This window comes from Salmo salar, chromosome ssa29 (assembly GCF_905237065.1).
Source record: "Salmo salar chromosome ssa29, Ssal_v3.1, whole genome shotgun sequence".
In the NCBI taxonomy this organism is placed as follows: domain Eukaryota; kingdom Metazoa; phylum Chordata; class Actinopteri; order Salmoniformes; family Salmonidae; genus Salmo; species Salmo salar.
Window position 1 is genome coordinate 14,073,741 of NC_059470.1, and position 20,541 is coordinate 14,094,281.

Consider the following 20,541-nt stretch of genomic DNA (forward strand, 5'->3'; position numbering starts at 1 on the left):
TGTTGAATCGTTTTTCTTCTACATAGCCTTTCTGCCATTACTCTGGCTCCTAAATATTTATTTACAGTGTCAGTATTTGGCATATAATATATTCCACTAAATGACTTATGTACACTAGATGACATATAGGGGGTGCTGTGTTGAAGCCACCATGCCTCCATCTTTATTATTTTTTCCCCCTATTCATTCTATTAGAGACACCTTAATGCATACTTTTAAATGATATTATGTGAGCTAAACATACAAATAAAAAAATATATTTTAATTCCTTAATTTTTTTAAATTCCTTAAAGTATAATATTTAGAGATGACTTATGTAACTATCCCCACTCCAACAACCAAATACTTAAATACATGTAATTGAAATACTGTAGGATTCCATTAATTCCTATGGAGGACTGCTCCTACTAGGGAGGGCCAATATGACCGACCGGTGGCTTTAAAGCCTCTCAATGGCCAATACATAGCATCAGCCATCAGGGGTTTCTATACATCATTGAATCCACTACATGGCGGCTGGAAAAAGTGACATCCTTTCCCCCTCTTGTTTATTATAAAGTCAAAGATGAATAAAACCGTAATCCAAATACAACGGAAGTCCTTCTCTTTCCCAGAGCGTTCAGCAGGGTTATTTTTCACCTGGCAAAACAAACCAAAACCCCACCAAGTAAACAGCAGTGGAGAGTGAGAACCCTGTTCTGTTCCCCAGGCTTGTGCCAGCTCACCTCATGGCTGCTATGCTGTCAAAGACTCTAATGAGGAAGCGCTGGCAGGCTGATGTCTCTCTCTCTCTCTCTCTCTCTCTCTCTCTCTCTCTCTCTCTCTCTCTCTCTCTCTCACTCACATTCCAGTCTCCCCAGTGCTCCACTCTAACACCACATCCTCTGCCTGTGTGTTTCCCCTCAGGCCCAGGGAGGAGACGGCATGTTCCAGAGGGTCAAACGAGTGGCCTTCGACGCCAAGTCCACCATTATGGTGAGTGGCTGGGCACAATCAGCATTAGGCAAATTGCAGGGGGAAATGGGAAAACAAGATGATTGTGGGAGGATAAATTGGCCATGTATGCAGCATAAGTTTAATGTATGCTGTCGTGATGTCTCCAAAACATTTAAGAAAAAACAACATTTGGTTGCCGTTTTTCATTTGAATAATATTTCTCATGATATTTTCTGAATAACAAGTAGAATATGGAGGGAAACAGCCCTCTGTACAATATCCTGTGTAGCTAGCTACAGTATGTTAGTGATGCACCGATTTTTGGCCGATACCGATATCCAATATTTTCCTTGCCAAAAAACCTGATGCCGATAACCGATATTTACAATTTTAGCAGCCTTTTAAGCATTCTAGTACAGTTAAATAGTTACACACATATGGACACAAAACCTATTTCTTTCACTTACTTGCTGTGATGTTTCGTTGTTCATTTGTTCAGTCGTATCATTCTCAACCAGGATTTCTATTGAACGCCGTTTGGGTCTTTGCGTGTCGAAAAAGATATACACATCAAATAACACGACATATGTTTCAGTAGCTATAGTTAGCTAACTATATACTTGGTGTCATCATCTAAAATAACCCTAATTCCTAAGACGTCTCTTATTTGATTAATGGTGGGCGGACCCATCTATGTGAAGCTAGCCACAATAAGGATTAGCCACATTAGTGGACTTTGCGGTTAGCCTTCAAAATAAAAGTATGGCATAATTCTACTATTTGTATTCATTTGCATTACTGTCAATGACGTTTTTATTTTGAAGGCAAACCGCAAATTCCACTATTGTGCCTAATCCTTATTGTGGCTAGCTTCACAACACATAACCCAGTGTGGTCGAGCCTCACTAGCCAGATTATAACGTTAGCTTTGGGCAACAGGTTTAACCTCTTACATCTAGACGTTCCGCTAGCGGAACACCTGCTCCAATATCCAATGATAGGCGTGGCGCGAATGACAAATTCCTCAAAAATACAAAAACGTCAATTTTTCAAACATATGACTATTTTACAGCATTTTAAAGACAAGACTCTCCTTTATCTAACCACACTGTCCGATTTCAAAAAGGCTTTACAGCGAAAGCAAAACATTAGATTATGTCAGCAGAGTACCCAGCCAGAAATAATCAGACACCCATTTTTCAAGCTAGCATATAATGTCACAAAAAACAAAACCACAGCTAAATGCAGCACTAACCTTTGATGATCTTCATCAGATGACACGCCTAGGACGACATGTTATACAATACATGCATGTTTTGTTCAATCAAGTTCATATTTATATCAAAAACCAGCTTTTTACATTAGCATGTGACGTTCAGAACTAGCATTCCCACCGAACACTTCCGGTGAATTTACTAAATTACTCACGATAAACGTTCACAAAAAACATAATTATTTTAAGAATTATAGATACAGAACTCCTTTGTGCAATCGAGGTGTCCGATTTTAAAATAGCTTTTCGGTGAAAGCACATTTTGCAATATTCTGAGTAGATAGCCCAGCCATCACGGCTAGCTATTTTGACACCCACCACGTTTAGCCCTGACCAAACTCCGATTTACTATTAGAAAAGTTTGATTTACCTTTGGTGTTCTTCGTCAGAATGCACTCCCAGGACTGCTACTTCAATAACAAATGTTGGTTTGGTTCAAAATAATCCATAGTTATATCCAAATAACGGCGTTTTGTTCGTGCGTTCAAGACACTATCCGAAGTGTAAATAAGGGTCACGCGCACGACGCATTTCGTGACAAAAAAATTGTAAATATTCCATTACCGTACTTCGAAGCATGTCAACCGCTGTTTAAAATACATTTTTATGCCATTTTTCTCTTAAAAAAAGCGATAATATTCCGACCGGGAAAGCGTGTATACGTACAAAGAGAGAGAAAATAAAAGCATGGGATCCCCTCGTGCACGAGCCTGAGTTTCATAGTACTGTGACTGGCCACTATCCAAACGCGCTAATGTTTTTCAGCCAGAGCCTGCAAAGCCACGATTCAGCTTTTTGCCGCCTTCTGAGAGCCCATGGGAGCCGTAGGAAGTGTCACGTAACATCAGAGATCCCCTGTATTGGATAGAGATAATCAACAAGGCCAAGAAATGGTCAGACAGGGTACTTCCTGTACAGAATCTAATCAGGTTTTGGCCTGCCAAATGAGTTCTGTTATACTCACAGGCACCATTCAAACAGTTTTAGAAACTTTGGAGTGTTTTCTATCCAAAGGTAATAATTATATGCATATTCTAGTTTCTGGGCAGGAGTAATAATCAGATTAAATCGGGTACGTTTTTTTAATCGGCCGTGAAAATACTGCCCCCTAGCCATAACGGGTTAAGTTGCTGACCAGCTAGTTATTTTCATGAACTGAAGTTCAATTTCAATAGGCGAACAATAAGTGGCAACCTAGCTAATACTTACTCACAAGGATTCCTAAATCATTGCTAAGAATAATGAAAATGACTGCAGGTTCTTCTGGTCATTGTTTTCAAGCTGGTTGTATTGGTGCTAGCTAGGTACCAAGCTAAAGCTAGCTACCCCAGAAGTTGCGGTCGAACAAATTGTGCTTTATTACCAACGCGGTATTGTAAACACATCGTTCGTGGCTGAGGTTAGCTTTTTTTGTACAGCTTTGACAGTGCTACTGTATCTTTTTTGACACGCAAAGACCCAAACGACGTTCCATAGTATGTATGTGGTGAAGTTAATAGCAGTGACGCTATTACTGTGTAACTCCGTTAGGGCAACATCTGAAGAATAGCGCACTTGGTAGTGTGTATCGGGGCTTGACCAGTTGGCGAAAACCAACATCACCCATGACAGAGAACGGTTGATTGTCAAGGGCAATGAATTCCATTATCTTGGCTTTAATGGATTTCGCTTTTGATTTGTCTCGCTGAAATTTTGTTACTCTTTGTTACTCCACACATCATACATTGTGGGCTAGTTTAGGAATGCTGTGTTGCACGTATAGCGCAACATTTTACATGGCGTCATTACGTCATGAACCTATGTTATATAGGTATGCACGACATCAGTTAAACTAGACTTGGGCCGATACCAATGTTGGCATTTTTAGCTTATATTGGCCGATTCTGATATGTTCACCGATATATCGTGCATCCCTAGTATGTGTCATAAGGCCCACTATTATTCCCCTGATAGTTACCAGTATGACAAGGAGATGACTCATCAATAGAAGAGTGGTGTATTGAAAAAGGAAGTGGCAACCGTGACAGAGAGAAAAGATGACAGAAAGAGAGGGAAGGGAATGAGTAAGGATAGAAAATAAATCTTTCTTTGAGCTGTTCTTATAGTACAATTAGACACTACACTACCACTTTCACACTCCATCCCCAGGTGACAGCACCAACTGGGTCAGGTGTTGTGCTCTGCCAGGAAGTTTTGTTAAGTGTTGATTGTGCACAGGTGTGGGTAATCAGTCAGTGTGGCAGCTTGCATAGCCGTGAGGCTGCTGCAGTTTGAGGGCCATTTGGGCTTTTGGTTTGAATCGTTATTTTTTGGGGCATGTCTTTGTGTAGTTTTCTTTTTTGTATTTATATATTTTTGTCACCACTTTCAACATCCATAACTTGTTTGAGCTGGCTGACAAAGGAGTCAAGACTGAGCTAGCCCTGGACCCAAGTAAGGTTGCTGTCTCCTCGGCAGATGCATACATCATGGTCCGCACACATCAAATCAGGTTATAGCTAGGCCTAGGACCCCTAGACTTAGCGAGTGTATGAAGTCAGTAGGCTAGCTAGTTGGTTTCGTAACAGGGAGGACTAGTGTTTATTTGACTGACTGTGTGATATGAATGAAAATGGGATGTAGTAGCGTAATGCTATACAGAAAGTAGACTATACCCAAACCAAGAATAAACCTTAAAGGTACCCTCAAATGGAAAAGAAAATGATAGATTATATTTAGAAAAATGGTAATCTGGCAGGAAAAATAAATTGATGGAAAAATGGTCACCTGATGGGGGGAAAAGGGAAATCAGTTTATTTTTTTTTGTTTAAAATTACCTTTTTGAAATGTTGTATTGAAGTTTCACAGTTTCTTTGTGTGAAGTTCAAGCATGCCTCACTAAAATCTGTAATAGGAAAGAAGGATGACGTTATTTTTGTTGAGTCTGAATGTCATAATTTTTTATTGTGAAGCACTCAGTTTCTTTTGAGTAGTGCCCATGCTAGTCTTGGTCACTCAAAGTGAACGAGATGAGCAAGCAGCTATCACCTTGCCCTCGGCGTGCACACAAACACACATCACTGCAAGGAAGCGACGGTCTGCATTTGACCCAATGACTCATGATGCTGCATGAGTTAGCATAGCACACCCATCTTTAACATTACACGCCTGGCAATTACCATCCCTCTTCTTCCCCTGGCGTTGTCGGCAGGATTTCTCTTCCTTTCCTTCCTGGATGACAGCAGCCTTTGACCAAATGTCTTGCCTTTCGGCACATTGTCTCCCCTGCAACCCGCTCTATTAAGGCCCAATGATTCACTGCCACTCATCTATATTTTAGAGGAAGACATTGTGCGTCACTGGAGTAGTGCCCTGAGCTCATCTGTGCCCGTAGGTGAAGCTAATTTAGGTTGGTTTATAAGGGAACGCTGAGCAAAGAGGGCAAATTATAGCGTCATATTTGAGGTTCCTGGGGTTGTGTGTGTGACCGTGTGTGTCTGTAGGTGAGGGTCGTTTAGCTTGTTTTAGAAGGGAAAACTGAGCAAGGCAAGAGTAAAACGTGCATGTTAGGTAATGATATGTTTGGCATTGAATATGTGTTTATGTTTTGGGCTTAGAGGGCATTGTTAGGATCTAATTATCAGAGTAAAAAAAACACTATGAAAGCTTAACCAAGTTTAATTCTTCCCAGAGGATCAATACAGCTGCATTAGACAAAACATGTTTCCACCACAAGTATATATACTCCAATTTAGGCACTCCTCCTCTCCAATCCTTACATCTTTTATGGGTCGACAGGAAGACGAAGTGATGGGGTAATAAACCGTTCCTTCTCCCTTAAGGTGATCTGACCTGACCTCAAACCCCTTGATGCCTAACCCAAAGATCTCCACCCATAGCAATCATGTGACTGCCTCCCGGCTACCCAGCACATTCCAAAGCCATCTGGCTCCTACAGATAACCATTAACTTCTGATGTAAAAACCAGTCTATCACCCCTCAGATACCATAGTCTTACTTCTGATGTATCATGTCTCTAGGATAGCAATGTTCCAAGTTTAACCCAGAATCTAACAGCATAAATCTATTTGACTCTTTCCACTGTTCCACCCTACCTTCTGTCCACCACTGCCAAACCTCCTCTCTCTTTCTCTCTCTATCAATCTCTCCATCTCTTCCTCTTCAACTTTTCCCCCGATCACCCTCCCTCCTCTCAGTCTGTGTTTCGCAGCTCCCCAGTGCTGGGCTGTTTCCTGTTTGGTCTGCCGCTGGGCGTGATCAGCCTGATGTGCTATGGCATCTGCACAGCCGAGTCGGACGATGGCCAGGAGGACATGGAGCTCATGAAGAGGGAGGACGACGAGGAGGAGGAGGACGAAGAGGAGGATGAGCCTCGGCAGGCCTCCGGAGAGCTGGAGGGCCCCGAGGAGGACGGAGAGGAAGAGGAGGAGCAGGAGGAGAAGAACCCGGACGACAAGAAAGCAGATTAATGCCAAGGGTAGTGGAGGCGGAGGAACAGGCCTATTGACATACAGCAACATGAAACTCAGACACATATCAACAATGTGTGGTTTTATATATTTTTTTTCATCTTTATCATCCCTTTTTCCCCCCTGCCATACTGTTTTCTTTTCGCAGACTGTTTTTTTATTGCTATTGAATCTTATAAGTCAGTTAGGTCAGCCGCTAGGCAAAGCACTAAAAAAAATCATGTCCTTTATTAAATTAGCCTTTTTGAAATGGAATTACAAAGATTAGTCATTGATAAGTGTTGCAGAGAAGAAAGGAAGGAAATAAGCCACATTTTAGCTAAATGTATTATTATCGTCTCTTAAACAACCACTACACAGGGTCATTCCATACTTTGAATCAGGTAGCATTTGTGTTAAAAAATGGTGACCCATTTTTCCCGTGTCCAAGGGCATTGAAATATTTGATATTGATTTATACACTTTGTTCTGTTGGAATTTAGAATTCCCAAATCAAAGCTTTTGATTAAACCCCCCCCCGAATGTTGCCATTTACCCATAGTCGACTGCAGAGGAAGTGCCCATGAAGGAAAATTTGCCATAAAATGAATTCTCATGCATTTCAAATGGAATCTCACATTTGTAACTCCAGACACTTATTCATAGAACAGTGTAAAACAGTGGAAATGATGCAAACAATTACATAAATATAGCCCACAATCTGGATAATGTAAGGTTGAAGGGATGTCTGGCTTATTTACCCTGCTGTAGTTTTTAAATAGTCACACTGTACAGTAAGTTGTTTTTTCTCTATTTTAGATGGCCAATGGTTAATGTAATGGGAGACATGCTTAATGACATCAATATGGGTTCGTTGATCTGAAATGGCACCCTATTCCCTATATAGTGCACTACTTTTGACCAGCCTGGTCAAAGGTAGTGCACTATATAGGGAATAGGGTGCCATTTTGGATGTAAACATGGAATGCTAATACACTTGAAGACAATGGCTGATCAGATCCAAAATGGTCCGCTCTTGCTCTCCTCTGAAAGATCTTCACCACCTGTTGTCCATCACTAGTTCTGGTAGGCTATGTTTCTGGGAAGGAAATGGTATCCGATTGCATCCAAATGCACTGAGATTACAATACAATTCGGTGTGAGTTTACTCAATGCACTGACAAAAACCTGTTGGGAGTTTTTACAGTACTTAATGACAGTACATTGCAATAAAAGGGTCATGTGGCGTTTATATTCTTAGGCCTACATAAGCATTGACGTGACATAAACCATGTATTTGATATTACCTACGGTTGATGAACAATGCCAGATCAACCACTACAACGGTTTGTCTTATGTATACATGGCATACTGATGTTAATGAAATGTTAGATCAAGGTCATATAAGTGTTACGAAAAACGTGATCTCCAGCCCTCTCGTTAAGTTACCCAGTAAAACTATATTACCTAACAATTGTTACATTTTTCTTTAGCGTATTTCACAGACGTGTTGATAGTTTAGAAATAAAACCGACACGTGCGCAACTATAGGGCAAAACAGATTGTGTTAGATGACAAAATGTTCTATATTTAGTCTCCAATGTTTATCGAAAACAATACATTTGCACAATGAGCACTTATCTCAAATAGACCGTTACAGTTGTTAGTTGGCTAGCAAATTTGAGCCATATTAGCATAGACATGACTTCAGTCAAAGCACCTCAAAAACAAGACCTGGTATCAAGAACAAGATAAAACTAGCTAGCTACGATTCCTCACATGGCAGCTCCTTGTCATTGTTGCTAGCTATCTGGCCATCCAGAATCACAACACACGGCCCTCTGACCCCTTGAAGAACGCGCATCGTTTTCGTGACGTCCGCTAGCCCGTCTATTGTGCTTGTGTCTAGCGTTTAGTTGACAAAATTAGGCACCCGAACCCAAGTACTAATCTTGGTTTTCAGAAGACAACTGTGAAACTGCACTATGGAAACCAACATGCCCTTGCCTTGCATTCTGGTCATTGTAGTTGCCTACCATTCTCTGCCAAACTCCGCTCATTGGGTTTGAATTGAGATTGTCACACTTTATTACTGGTTTGAAATAAAGATTGTCCTCTTTTTCTTGTTGACTTGACGCCTGTTTGTTCTTCACTGAAACACTATTATGTATACTTCAGAGGAGGCTGGTGGGGGAGCTATAGGAGGACGGGCTCATTGTAATGGCTGGAATAGAATAAATGGAACAATGAAACGTGGTTTCCAAATGTTTGATAATATCCTGTTGTGGATAGGGGACAGTATTTTCACAGCTGGATTAAAAAATGTACCCGATTTAATCTGGTTACTACTCTTGCCCAGAAACTAGAATATGCATATAATTAGTAGATTTGGATAGAAAACACTCTAAACTTTCTAAAACGGTTTGAATGGTGTCTGTGAGTATAACAGAACTCATATGGCAGGCAAAAACCTGAGAAGATTCCAAGCAGGAAGTGGCCTGTCTGACAATTTGTAGTCCTTCTGTTGCATCTCTATCGAAATTACAGCATCTGAGTGTAACCGATGTGAAATGGCTAGTTAGTTAGCGGTGGTGCGCGCTAATAGCATTTCAATCAGTGACGTCACTCGCTCTGAGACTTGAAGTAGGGTTTCCCCTTGCGTTGCAAGGGCTGCGGCTTTTGTGGCGCGATGGGTAACGATGCTTCGTGGGGTGTCAGTTGTTGATGTGTGCAAGGGTCCCTGGTTCGAGCCCAGGTTGGGGCGAAGAGAGGGACAGAACCTACACTCTTACATTGATGCTGTTGACCCGGATCATTGGTTGCTGCGGAAAAAGGAGGAGGTCAAAGGGGGGGTGAGTGTAACCGATGTGAAATGGCTAGTTAGTTAGCGGTGGTGCGTGCTAATAGCATTTTAATCAGTGACGTCACTCGCTCTGAGACTTGAAGTAGGGTTTCCCCTTGCGTCGCAAGGGCCGCGGCTTTTGTGGCGCGATGGGTAACGATGCTTCGTGGGTGTCAGTTGTTGATGTGTGCAAGGGTCCCTGGTTCGAGCCCAGGTTGGGGTGAAGAGAGGGACAGAACCTACACTGTTACATCAGCTGTTAGGTGACACTTTCTAAGGCTTCCATTGGCTCTCTAAAGCCTTCAGAAAGTGGATTGACGCGTCTCCTGTCTCTGGGCAGATAACAGCAGCACAGTTTGTCAGTGGTCTGCCTGGGGACAGAGAGACTGGAGATGTGCGTTCACGAGACCTCGCCATTTTTTTCTTTCCCTCTTTGAATGAATACAACGTCCGGTTGGGGCGAAGAGAGACATTTTACATCGCTATTTTACGAGAAAAATAGCATATAAATTGATTTTAAACAGCGTTTGACATGCTTCTAAGTACGGTAATGGAATATTTTGGTCACGAAATGCGCTCGCGCGTTACACTTTGGATAGTGACCTGAACGCACTTGGAACCTAAACAACATGTGTTGTTGAAGTAGAAGTCCTGGGAGTGCATTCTGACGAAGAACAGACATTTACATTTTAGTCATTTAGCAGACGCTCTTATCCAGAGCGACTTACAGTAGTGAATGCATACATTTCATAAATGTTTTCCCCCGTACTGGTCCCCCGTGGGAATCGAACCCTCAACCCTGGCGTTGCAAACACCATGCTCTACCAACTGAGCCACACAGGACCACAGCGAAGGTAATCCAATTTTTGTAATAGTAATTCTGAGTTTAGTGAGCCCCAAAGTTGGCAGGTGTCTGAATAGCTAGCCTGTGATGGCTGAGCTATGTACTCAGAATATTGCAAAATGTGCTTTCGCCGGAAAGCTATTTTAAAATCTGACATAGCGATTGCATAAAGGAGTTCTGTATCTATAATTCTTAAAATAATTGTTATGTATTTTGTCAACGGTTATGATGAGTAATTTAGTAAATTCACCGGAAGTTTTCGGTGGGTATGCTAGTTCTGAACATCACATGCTAATGTAAAAAGCTGTTTTTTTTATATAAATATGAACTTGATTGAACAAAACATACATGTATTGTATAACATAATGTCCTAGGAGTGTCATCTGATGAAGATCATCAAAGGTTAGTGCTGCATTTAGCTGTGTTTTGGGTTTTTGTGACATATATGCTTGCTTTGAAAATGGCTGTGTGGTTATTTTTGGCTGGGTACTCTCCTGACATAATCTAATGTTTTGCTTTCGCTGTAAAGCCTTTTTGAAATCGGACAATGTGGTTGGATTAACGAGAGTCTTATCTTTAAAATGGTGTAAAATAGTCATATGTTTGAGAAATTGAAGTTATAGCATTTTTAAGGTTTTTGCATTTCGCGCCACGCTCTACCATTGGATATTTGGCGAGGCGTTCCGCTCGCGGAACGTCTGTCCTCAACAGGTTTGATAACTTTCCATTTATTCTATTCCAGCTATTACAATGAGCCCGCCCTCCTACACATGTACTACTCTCCCTCTATCTCCCTCTTATTCAATCTCCCTATATATTTTTTATATCCTCCTTCCACACTGCTCCCTGCTCTTTGCTATTATAATGTAATTCTGGGTAGAGACATCTACTCAATTATTGCTGATATAATCAACTTTGGGAGATCTACGTCTGGCAGAGGCTAATTGCATTACTTTCAATGTAAAACTAATTTATTTCCTTTCCCGAGGGAACAACAATGTACGAAAGTCAAACTCCCAAGACTTGACTCCATAAAATGAAAAGGCACCTCCATAGGCCTTCAAACTCATACTTTCAACAGGAAAACATGTAAAGCCCCCATGCAAAAGGGGTTGGAAATATGAAACTCAAATACATTGCATTTTCCCCTTAGATGAGGGCAGTTTGTTTTTCCAGGTCTGATTTTTTATTTTACCTTTATTTTACTAGGCAAGTCAGTTAAGAACAAATTCTTATTTTCAATGACAGTGGGTTAAATGCCTTGTTCAGGGGCAGAACAAGAGATTTGTACCTTGTCAGCTCGGGGATTTGATCTTGCAACCTTTCGGTTACTAGTTCAATGCTCTAACCACTAGGCTACGCTGCCGTCCCTAAAGGAGAAGACTGTACATTTTCCTTTGGGTTGTCATTAGAGGGATGAATTATCCCAGAATGGGAGATAACTACACCAGAATCAGTGCCATTGTGTGTTGCTCATGAAAAAAGTAATTCATCGCTCAATTACCTCGCCCTATAGCGAGAACGAGTTTCATTGTGTGTTAAATGAAGGAGGCGAGCTCACTGTCTCTAACTACCCCTGCAAAGACTTTCACAAAACCAACAATCTAAATCACTGGACAAGGGTGATTACGTTTCGGCTTCAGTTTCTTATTTATGCTGCATGTTTAAATAGCAAACAAATAAGGCCGGACAAAGTTGAATTACTGTTTAACGGATGCCCCACCTCACTTTTCTCCACACCCCGAAAAAAAATTAAGAATAATCAGATGTGTTATTTTTTGGCCAATACATGCGGCTCTTTGTTTATAATGCACTGTCTGCTCTCCCTTGAGGCTTTCCCAAGTTGACGCCCAAGAGACCAAACGGTCTCAGATCACGCGCTCAGATCATGTTCCAGCCTCAGTTTGGACAGTGAAACACACGCTGGCACCTGCAGGCGACGTACAGATGTTTCAATTCTCTCATGCAGTCATGGCTGAAGCCGGCGCAAATTCCTACTTTTTACGTGCCCAGGTTGAACGTGGGACGTCCCTCATAAACAACAGTCGGTAAAATATATGGTTATTGCATCATTTTCAGATATATTTCAAGCGAAACAAACATCTGGACTGGCTAGAGATTAGGGCATTCATCAGCAAAGACGCAGTGTAAACTGATAGTATTTTGGACAACCAAATTGAAGTCAAAATGATTGATGAACTCGAAGTGTGTCAGATTTGTGATTCATAACTTACATTTTACAAGTACTACCAGTAGTAATAGGCCAACCGATAACACCATGACGGAATGCGTTTGAAGTGATGATGCACCGCCGCGAACAGCTATCTTGTCCAGCAAAGTACATCGCCAGTGGCACGCACACACTTCGTGCAGATCAGCAGGTGGGGGGTTTTCGTGGCAGCCAGACAAGACAGTCGAACGAGGATGCGGTGAGCAAAGTCACTGGGCTCGAATTGAGTCAGCATGCTCCATATAGATTGATGCTTCTAATTGTGCATGTTATAAACATTCTTTTTTGTGATGAAAGGTTATAGTCTATGGCTGGATTTATGTATTTTTTTCCACTGCTACATTAATTTGGCAGACCTAACTTGATTGACCCTCTTTCTACAAGGCCTACTAGTCTATGAGAGGCCTAATCGTATTAGTATGAATATTTTGTTAATGCCTAGTCTATAGAGATGCATTCAGGTAATAAACTCATTATGCATCATTTTAATTTGATTACAATTATTTATTGTTAATCCTTCTTGAATTTGTTAGACAATACAATTTAGTAGATTAATGAACTGATAATGTATACATTAATTTTTTTCATTTTTTTTAGATGATAGAATATTGTATTCTATTATACATCCTGTGTGAATAATGTTCATGAATGTTAATTTGTGTTTTAATAATAATAATCTGAAAATCAGTGTGAAATTGAATATTTTGCCTATTGTTCATGTCCATATAGCCTAGAACAAGGTGGTAAAGTTGTTATTCCTTATCCACCTTATTATTTTTATTTGTATTTTTTTGCTCACTCACCTCACTTTTCTGGGGGGAAAATCCATTAAACAGTGAATCAATTTTGTCTGGCCTAATAGTAGAATACATTCTGTAGCAATCATTCCTTCCAGTTCTCTGCTGCCAATGACGGGAACGAACTGCAAAAATCTCTGAAGCTGGAGACTCATATCTCCCTCACTAGCTTTAAGCACCAGCTGTCAGAGCAGCTCACAGATCACTGCACCTGTACATAGCCCATCTGTAAACAGCCCATCTATCTACCTACCTCATCCCCATACTGTATTTATTTATTCATCTTGCTCCTTTGCAACCCAGTATCTCTACTTGCACATTCATCTTCTGCACATCTACCATTCCAGTGTTTAATTGCTATTTTGTAATTTCTTCGCCACCATGGCCTATTTATTGCGTTAACTTACCTCATTTGCACTCACTGTATATAGACTTTTTGTTTTCTTTTGTTCTACTGTATTATTGACTGTATGTTTTGTTTATTCCATGTGTAACTCTGTGTTGTTGTATGTGTCGAATTGCTTTGCGTTTATCTTGGTCAGGTCGCAGTTGCAAATGAGAACTTGTTCTCAACTAGCCTACCTGGTTAAATAAAGGTGAAATAAAAAAAAAAACACTTTTAGTCTCATTCACAGACCCATTTAACAGTTTGTGGTCAGCATGATGTTTAAAGTGACAAATATATTGACATAATATTTGCCAGTTAATAACGATGGTTGATATATACTGAGCATACAAAATATTAAGAAAATCCACTTCAATCAGTATTAAATCCACTTCAATCAGTGTAGATGAAGGGGAGGGGACAGGTTAAAGAAGGATTTTTAAGCCTTGAGACAATTGAGACATGGATTGTGTATGTGTGCCATTCAGAGGGTAAATGGGCAAAACAAAAGAGTTAAGTGCCTTTGAATGGTGTATGGTACTAGGTTCCAGGCACCCCGGTTTGTGTCAAGAACTGCAACTTTGCTGGGTCTGTGAACATAATGGCACCGGAGGAGATGGCTGCTGTTTTACAGTCCCCTGACCAATTGTGCTATTGTGTGTGTTTTTTCGCGTTATTTGTAACTTATTTTGTACATAATGTTTCTGCCACCGTCGGTTATGACCGAAAATAACATCTAGATATCAGGACAGCGATTACTCACCCCGTACTGTAAGAAGAACATTTTTTCTGTGTTCGAGTCGGATTTACTCCAGACAAGGCCCTCATCCCCGTCATTCGCAGGAGAAAGAGACATAGATATCGGGGAGGTAAGTCTGGGTGCCTTGTAAGGATCCAACGGCGAGTGGGTAATCTGCCTTTACCATCGATCCTATTAGCCACGTACAATCACTGGATAATAAAATAGATGAACTACAAGCACATATAACTTACTAACGGGACATAAAAAACAAATATCTTATGTTTCACCAAGTCGTGGCTGAACGACGACATGAATAACATACAACTGGCGGGTTTTACAGTTATTAAATCCAAGGGTTCACATACTTTTCCCACCCTGCACTGTGAACGTTTACACGGTGTGTTCAATAAAGACATGAAAACATATACTTGTTTGTGTGTTATTAGTTTAAGCAAACTGTGTTTGTTAATTGTTGTGACCTAGATGAAGTACAGATCAAATTTTAGGACCAATTTATGAGGAAATCCAGGAATTTCCAAAGGGCTCAAATACTTTTTCTTGCCACTGTACACTGTCGGCAGGATAGAACAGCAGCCTCTGGTAAGACAAGGGTGGCGGTCTATGTGTAATTGTAAACAACAGCTGGTGCATGAAATCTAAGTAAGTCTCAAGGTTTTGCTCGCCTGAGTTAGAGAATCTCATGATAAGCTGTAGACCACACTATTTACCAAGAGAGTTTTCATCTATATTCTTCGTAGCTATCTATTTACCACCACAAACAAATGCTGGCACGAAGACCGCACTCAATAAGCTGTATACCGCCATAAGCAAATAGGAAGACGCTCATCCAGAGGCGGCGCTCCTAGTACCCGGGGACTTTAATGCAGGAAAACTTAAATCCATTTTACCTAATTTCTTTCAGCATGTTAAATGTGCAACCAGAGGGAAAAAAACTCTAGACCACCTTTACTCCACACACAGAGAAACATACAAAGCTCTCCCTCACCCTCCATTTGGTAAATCTGACCATAATTCCTCCTGATTCCTGCTTACAAGCAAAAACTAAAGCAGGAAGCACCAGTGACTCTGTCAATAAAAACGTGGTCAGATGAAGCAGCTGCTAAGCTACAGGACTATTTTGCTAGCACAAATTGGAATATGTTCCGGGATTCTTCCGATGGTATTGAGGAGTACACCATATCCCTCACTGGTTTCATCAATAAGTGCATCAATGACATCGTCCCCACAGTGACTGTACGTACGTACATACCCCAACCAGAATCCATGGATTTCAGGCAACATCCGCACTGAGGTAAAGGGTAGAGCTGCTGCTTTCAAGGAGCGGGACTCTAACCTGGAGGCTTATAAGAAATCCGGCTATGCTGTCCAACGAACCATCAAACAGGCAAAGCGTCAATTTAGGACTACGATTGAATCGTACGACACTGGCTCAGACGATTACTTCTATGCTCGCTTCGAGACAAGTAACACTGAAACATACATGAGTGCATCCACTGTTCCTTACGACTGTGTGATCACGCTCTCAGTAGCCGATGTGAGTAAGACCTTTAAACAGGTCAACATTCACAAGACCGCAGGGCCAGACGGATTACCAGGACGTGTACTCCATGCATGCGCTAACCAACTGGCAAGTGTCTTCACTGACATTTTCAACCTGTCCCTGACTGAGTCTGTAATACCAACATGTTTCAAGCAGAGCACCATAGTCCCTGTGCCCAAGAACACTAAGGTAACCTGCTAAAATGATTACCGACCCGTAGCACTCACATCTGTAGCCATGAAGTGCTTTAAAAGTCTGGCCATGGCTCACATCATCACCATTATCCCAGAAACACAAGACCCACTCCAATTTGCATACTGCCCCAACAGATCCACAGATGATGCAATCTCTATTGCACTCCACCCCGCCCTTTCCCACCTGGACAAAAGGAACACCTATGTGAGAATGCTATTCATTGACTACAGCTCAGCATCCTGATCACTGACAACGATGAGACAGCCTATAGGGAGGAGGTCAGAGACCTGGCAGTGTGGTGTCAGGACAACAACCTCTCCCTCAACGTGATCAAGACAAAGGAGATGATTGTGTATTATAGGAAAAGGATGACCGAGCACGCCCCCATTCTCATCGACGGGGCTGTAGTGGAGCAGATTGATAGCTTCAACTTCCTTGGTGTCCACATCACCAACAAACTATCATGGTCCAAACACACCAAGACAGTTGTGAAGAGGGCACGACAATGCCTATTCCCCCTCAGGAGACTGAAAATATTTGGCATGGGTCCTCAGATCCTCAGAAAGTTATACAGCTGCACCATTGAGAGCATCCTGACTGGTTGCATCACCGCCTGGTATGGCAACTGCTCGGCCTCAGACCGCAAGGCACTACAGAGGGTAGTGCGTACAGCCCAGTACATCACTGGGGCCAAGCTTCCTGCCATCCAGGACCTCTATACCAGGTGGTGTCAGAGGAAGGCCCAAAAAATTGTTAAAGACTCCATCCACCCTAGTCATAGAGTGTTCTCTCCGCTACCGCATGGAAACCGGTACCGGAGCGCCAAGTCTAGGTCCAAAAGACTTCTTAGCAGCTTCTACCCCCAAACCATAAGACTCCTGAACTGCTAATCAAATGGCTACCCAGACTCTTTGCATTTCCCACCCCCCTTTTACGCTGCTGCTACTCACTGTTTATTATCTATGCATAGTCACTTTAACTCTGCTTCCATGTACATATAACCTCAATTACCTCAACTAACCGGTGCCCCCGCACATTGACTCTGTACCGGTACCCTCTGTATATAGCCTCACTATTGTTATTTTAATTCTGCTCTTTAATTATTTGTTGCTGTTATTTTTTATTGATCGATTTTTTACTTAACACCTATTTTTTTTTAAACTGCATTGTTGGTTAAGGGCTTGTAAGTAAGCATTTCACTGTAAGGTCTACTACACCTGTTGTATTCGGCGCATGTAACAAATAACAATTTGATTTAATTTGTTTATGCTCAACAGTTTCCTGTGTGTATCAAGAATGGTCCATCACCCAAAGGACATCCAGCAAACTTGACGCAACTGTGCGAAGCGTTGGTGTCAACATGGGCCAGCATTCCTGTGGAACCCTTTCGACACCTTGTAGAGTCCACGCCCTGATGAATTGAGGCTGTTCTGAGTCTGGTAGACTCAGTATATAGAGACATATACATACTGGTTTATTTTTCAAGGCACTTGAAGCTTAGCATTCATCACTCAAAGAAAGAAAGGGACAAGAAAGAGATAAGGTGGGTTGGTTAATCAATGTTCACCATGGAAACCAACCCACCCTTGTACACTGAGTACTGACAGATGTCATTACATGTACAAGTAACTGCCAAAATAATGGAAACACTTGAGTAAATGAGGGATACGTCTACTGAACAAAAATATAAACGTAACATGTAAAGTGTCTGTCCCATGTTTCATGAGCTGAAATAAAAGATCCCAGAAATGTTCCATAAACACAAAAACCCTATTTCGCTCAAATGTTTTGTACATATGTGTTTACATCCCTGTTGGTGAGCATTTCTCCTTTGCCAAGATAATCCATCCACCTGACAGGTGTGGCATATCAATAAGCTAATTAAACAGCATGATCAGTACACAGGTGCACCTTGTGCTGGGGACAATAAAAGGCCACTTTATAACATGCATTTTTGTCACAAAACACAATGCTACAGATGTCTCAAGTTTTGAGGGAGCGTGAAATTGGCATGCTGACTGCAGAAATGTCCACCAGAACTGTTGCTAGAGAATTTAATGTTAATTTCTCTACCATAAGCCACCTCCAATATCATTTTAGAGGCCTACTCACCTGACATGTCACCCATTGAGCCTGTTTGGGAAGCTCTGGATCGATGTGTATGACAGCGTGATCCAGTTCCCTCCAATATTCAACAACTATGCACAGCCATTGAAGAGGAGTAGGATAACATTCTACAGGCCACAATCAATAGCCTGATCAACTCTATGTGAAGGAGATGTGTTGCGCTGCATGATGCAAATGGTGGTCACACCAGATACTGACTGATTTTCTGATTCACGCCCCTATCTTTTTTTTAAGGTATCTATGACCAACAGATGCATATCTGTATTCCCATTCATGTGAAATCCATAGATTCGGGCCTAATGAATGTATTTCAATTGAATGATTTTCTGAACTGTAACTCAGTAAAATCTTAGAAATTGTTGCATGTTGCGTTTTATATTTTTGTTCAGTGAATATTGAAAGGTGCTTACACACAGGTGTGGTTCCTGAGTTAATTAAGCAATTAATATCCCATCATGCTTAGGGTCATTTAAAAAAATGCTGAACAGGACATTATTTTGGCAAACATTGCTATGCCCCCATAAGATCACAATGTCCCATTCCACAGGACACAAGTGGTCACTGAATGGTTTGATATGGCATGAAAACGATGCAAACCGCATGCCATGGACGTCTTAGTCACCAGATCTCAACCAACTTGAACGCTTATGGGAGCTTCTGGAGCGGCGCCTGAGACAACGTTTTTCACCATCATCAACAATACACCAAATGATGGAATTTCTTGTGGAAGAATGGTGTCGCATCTCTCCAACAGAGTTCCAGACTCTTGTAGAATCTATGCCAAGGTGCATTGAAGCCGTTCGTGTTTCCTTTAATTTGGCAGTTACCCGTACCTGTACTTCCTTCTTTTCCCTCCATTATGGTTGATGGATGACTACTACCACTACAGACTGTCTATCTGTTTCCTATTATATTCACTCATTACACAAACACTTTACAACTTCAGCCTTTCCAAATACTAGTCCCTCAATACAGTACAAACGGCTGCCTGTCTCTGTTATTGTGTTGCGTCCTCTATCACTCATTCAAAAGAGATGAACACCCCCTAAGATAGTTTCACATAGCCCTTTTCGAGTAGGTTTCCGGCTGCTATTTTCAGTCCAATTGTCAAAAGTTCAAACAGGTTTAATATTGTCTTGTCAGTTTGTAGATGACATTTTGGGAAACTTTCCTAGGGCAGAGTGAATGTGTGAGAATATGGGGCGGTTGGCTGTCTTATCAAAGATGTTGCAGATGCTCATGCAGTAACAATAATCACACACTTGAAAACAGACTTTAAGGCAGATGAATGTTTCACCTCTCCTCTTTCAAAGCACTCAAACATAAATCATCAAATCAAATCACTTAAAAAAATCACTTAGCACTCTACTAGGGTACACATTTGGCTGGGACTGAATCCACTCCAAATGTGAATGACGCCTATCATCAGTGTTTGTTTACATTCATTGTAATTGATTTATTAAATGCAGTGACATTTTCACTGAGATAATGCATTGAACCCTCATGGCAGGTTTTGTGAAATGGATTTGAACGAATAGTAATGTTTTTAGAGGTATTGTTATGCATCTGATGTACTGTCAACTCCTTCCATTAGTGTTAGCCTATGATTATACACTGAACAAAAACGTCAATCCAGAGCATCCCAAACATGCTCAGCGGGTGACTAGTCTGGTGAGTATGCAAGCCTTGGAAGAACTGGGACATTTTTAGCTTCCAGGAATTGTATACAGATCCTTGCGACATGGGGCTGTGTATTATCCAACTGAAACATGAGATTATGGCGATGGATGAATGGCACGACAATGGGCCTCAGGATTTCGGACACGGTATCTCTGTGCATTCAAATTGCCATTGATAAAATGCAATTGTGTTTGTTGTCCATAGCTTATGCCTTCCCATACCATAACTCCATCGCCACCATGGGGAACTCTGTTCACAATGTTGATATCAGCAAACTGCTCGCAACACATGGCACCATACACGCTGTCTGCCATTTGCCCGGTACAGTGAAAACCAGACTCATCCGTTAAGAGCACACTTCTCCACCGTGCCAGTGGCCATCAAAGCTGAGTATTTGCCCCCTAAAATTGGTTACTACGCCAAACTGCAGTCAGGTCAAGACCCTGGTGAGGACGACGAGCATTTAGATGAACTTCCCTGA

The 20,541-nt window shown here is 41.5% G+C and overlaps 1 protein-coding gene across 2 annotated transcripts in view; it reads left to right on the forward strand.

Moving 5' to 3' along the window:
* The window catches only part of LOC106590193 (protein disulfide-isomerase TMX3), a 56,010-nt gene extending 47,223 nt beyond the window's left edge, over window positions 1-8,787 (forward strand). For both annotated transcript variants that reach the window (XM_014180931.2, XM_045711027.1), the window contains exons 15-16: window positions 907-975; window positions 6,406-8,787. In XM_014180931.2, the coding sequence (XP_014036406.1) occupies window positions 907-975; window positions 6,406-6,678 (342 nt within the window). In that variant the 3' untranslated portion in view covers window positions 6,679-8,787. The remainder of the gene's footprint in view (window positions 1-906; window positions 976-6,405) is intronic.
* Window positions 8,788-20,541: the final 11,754 nt, after the last annotated feature.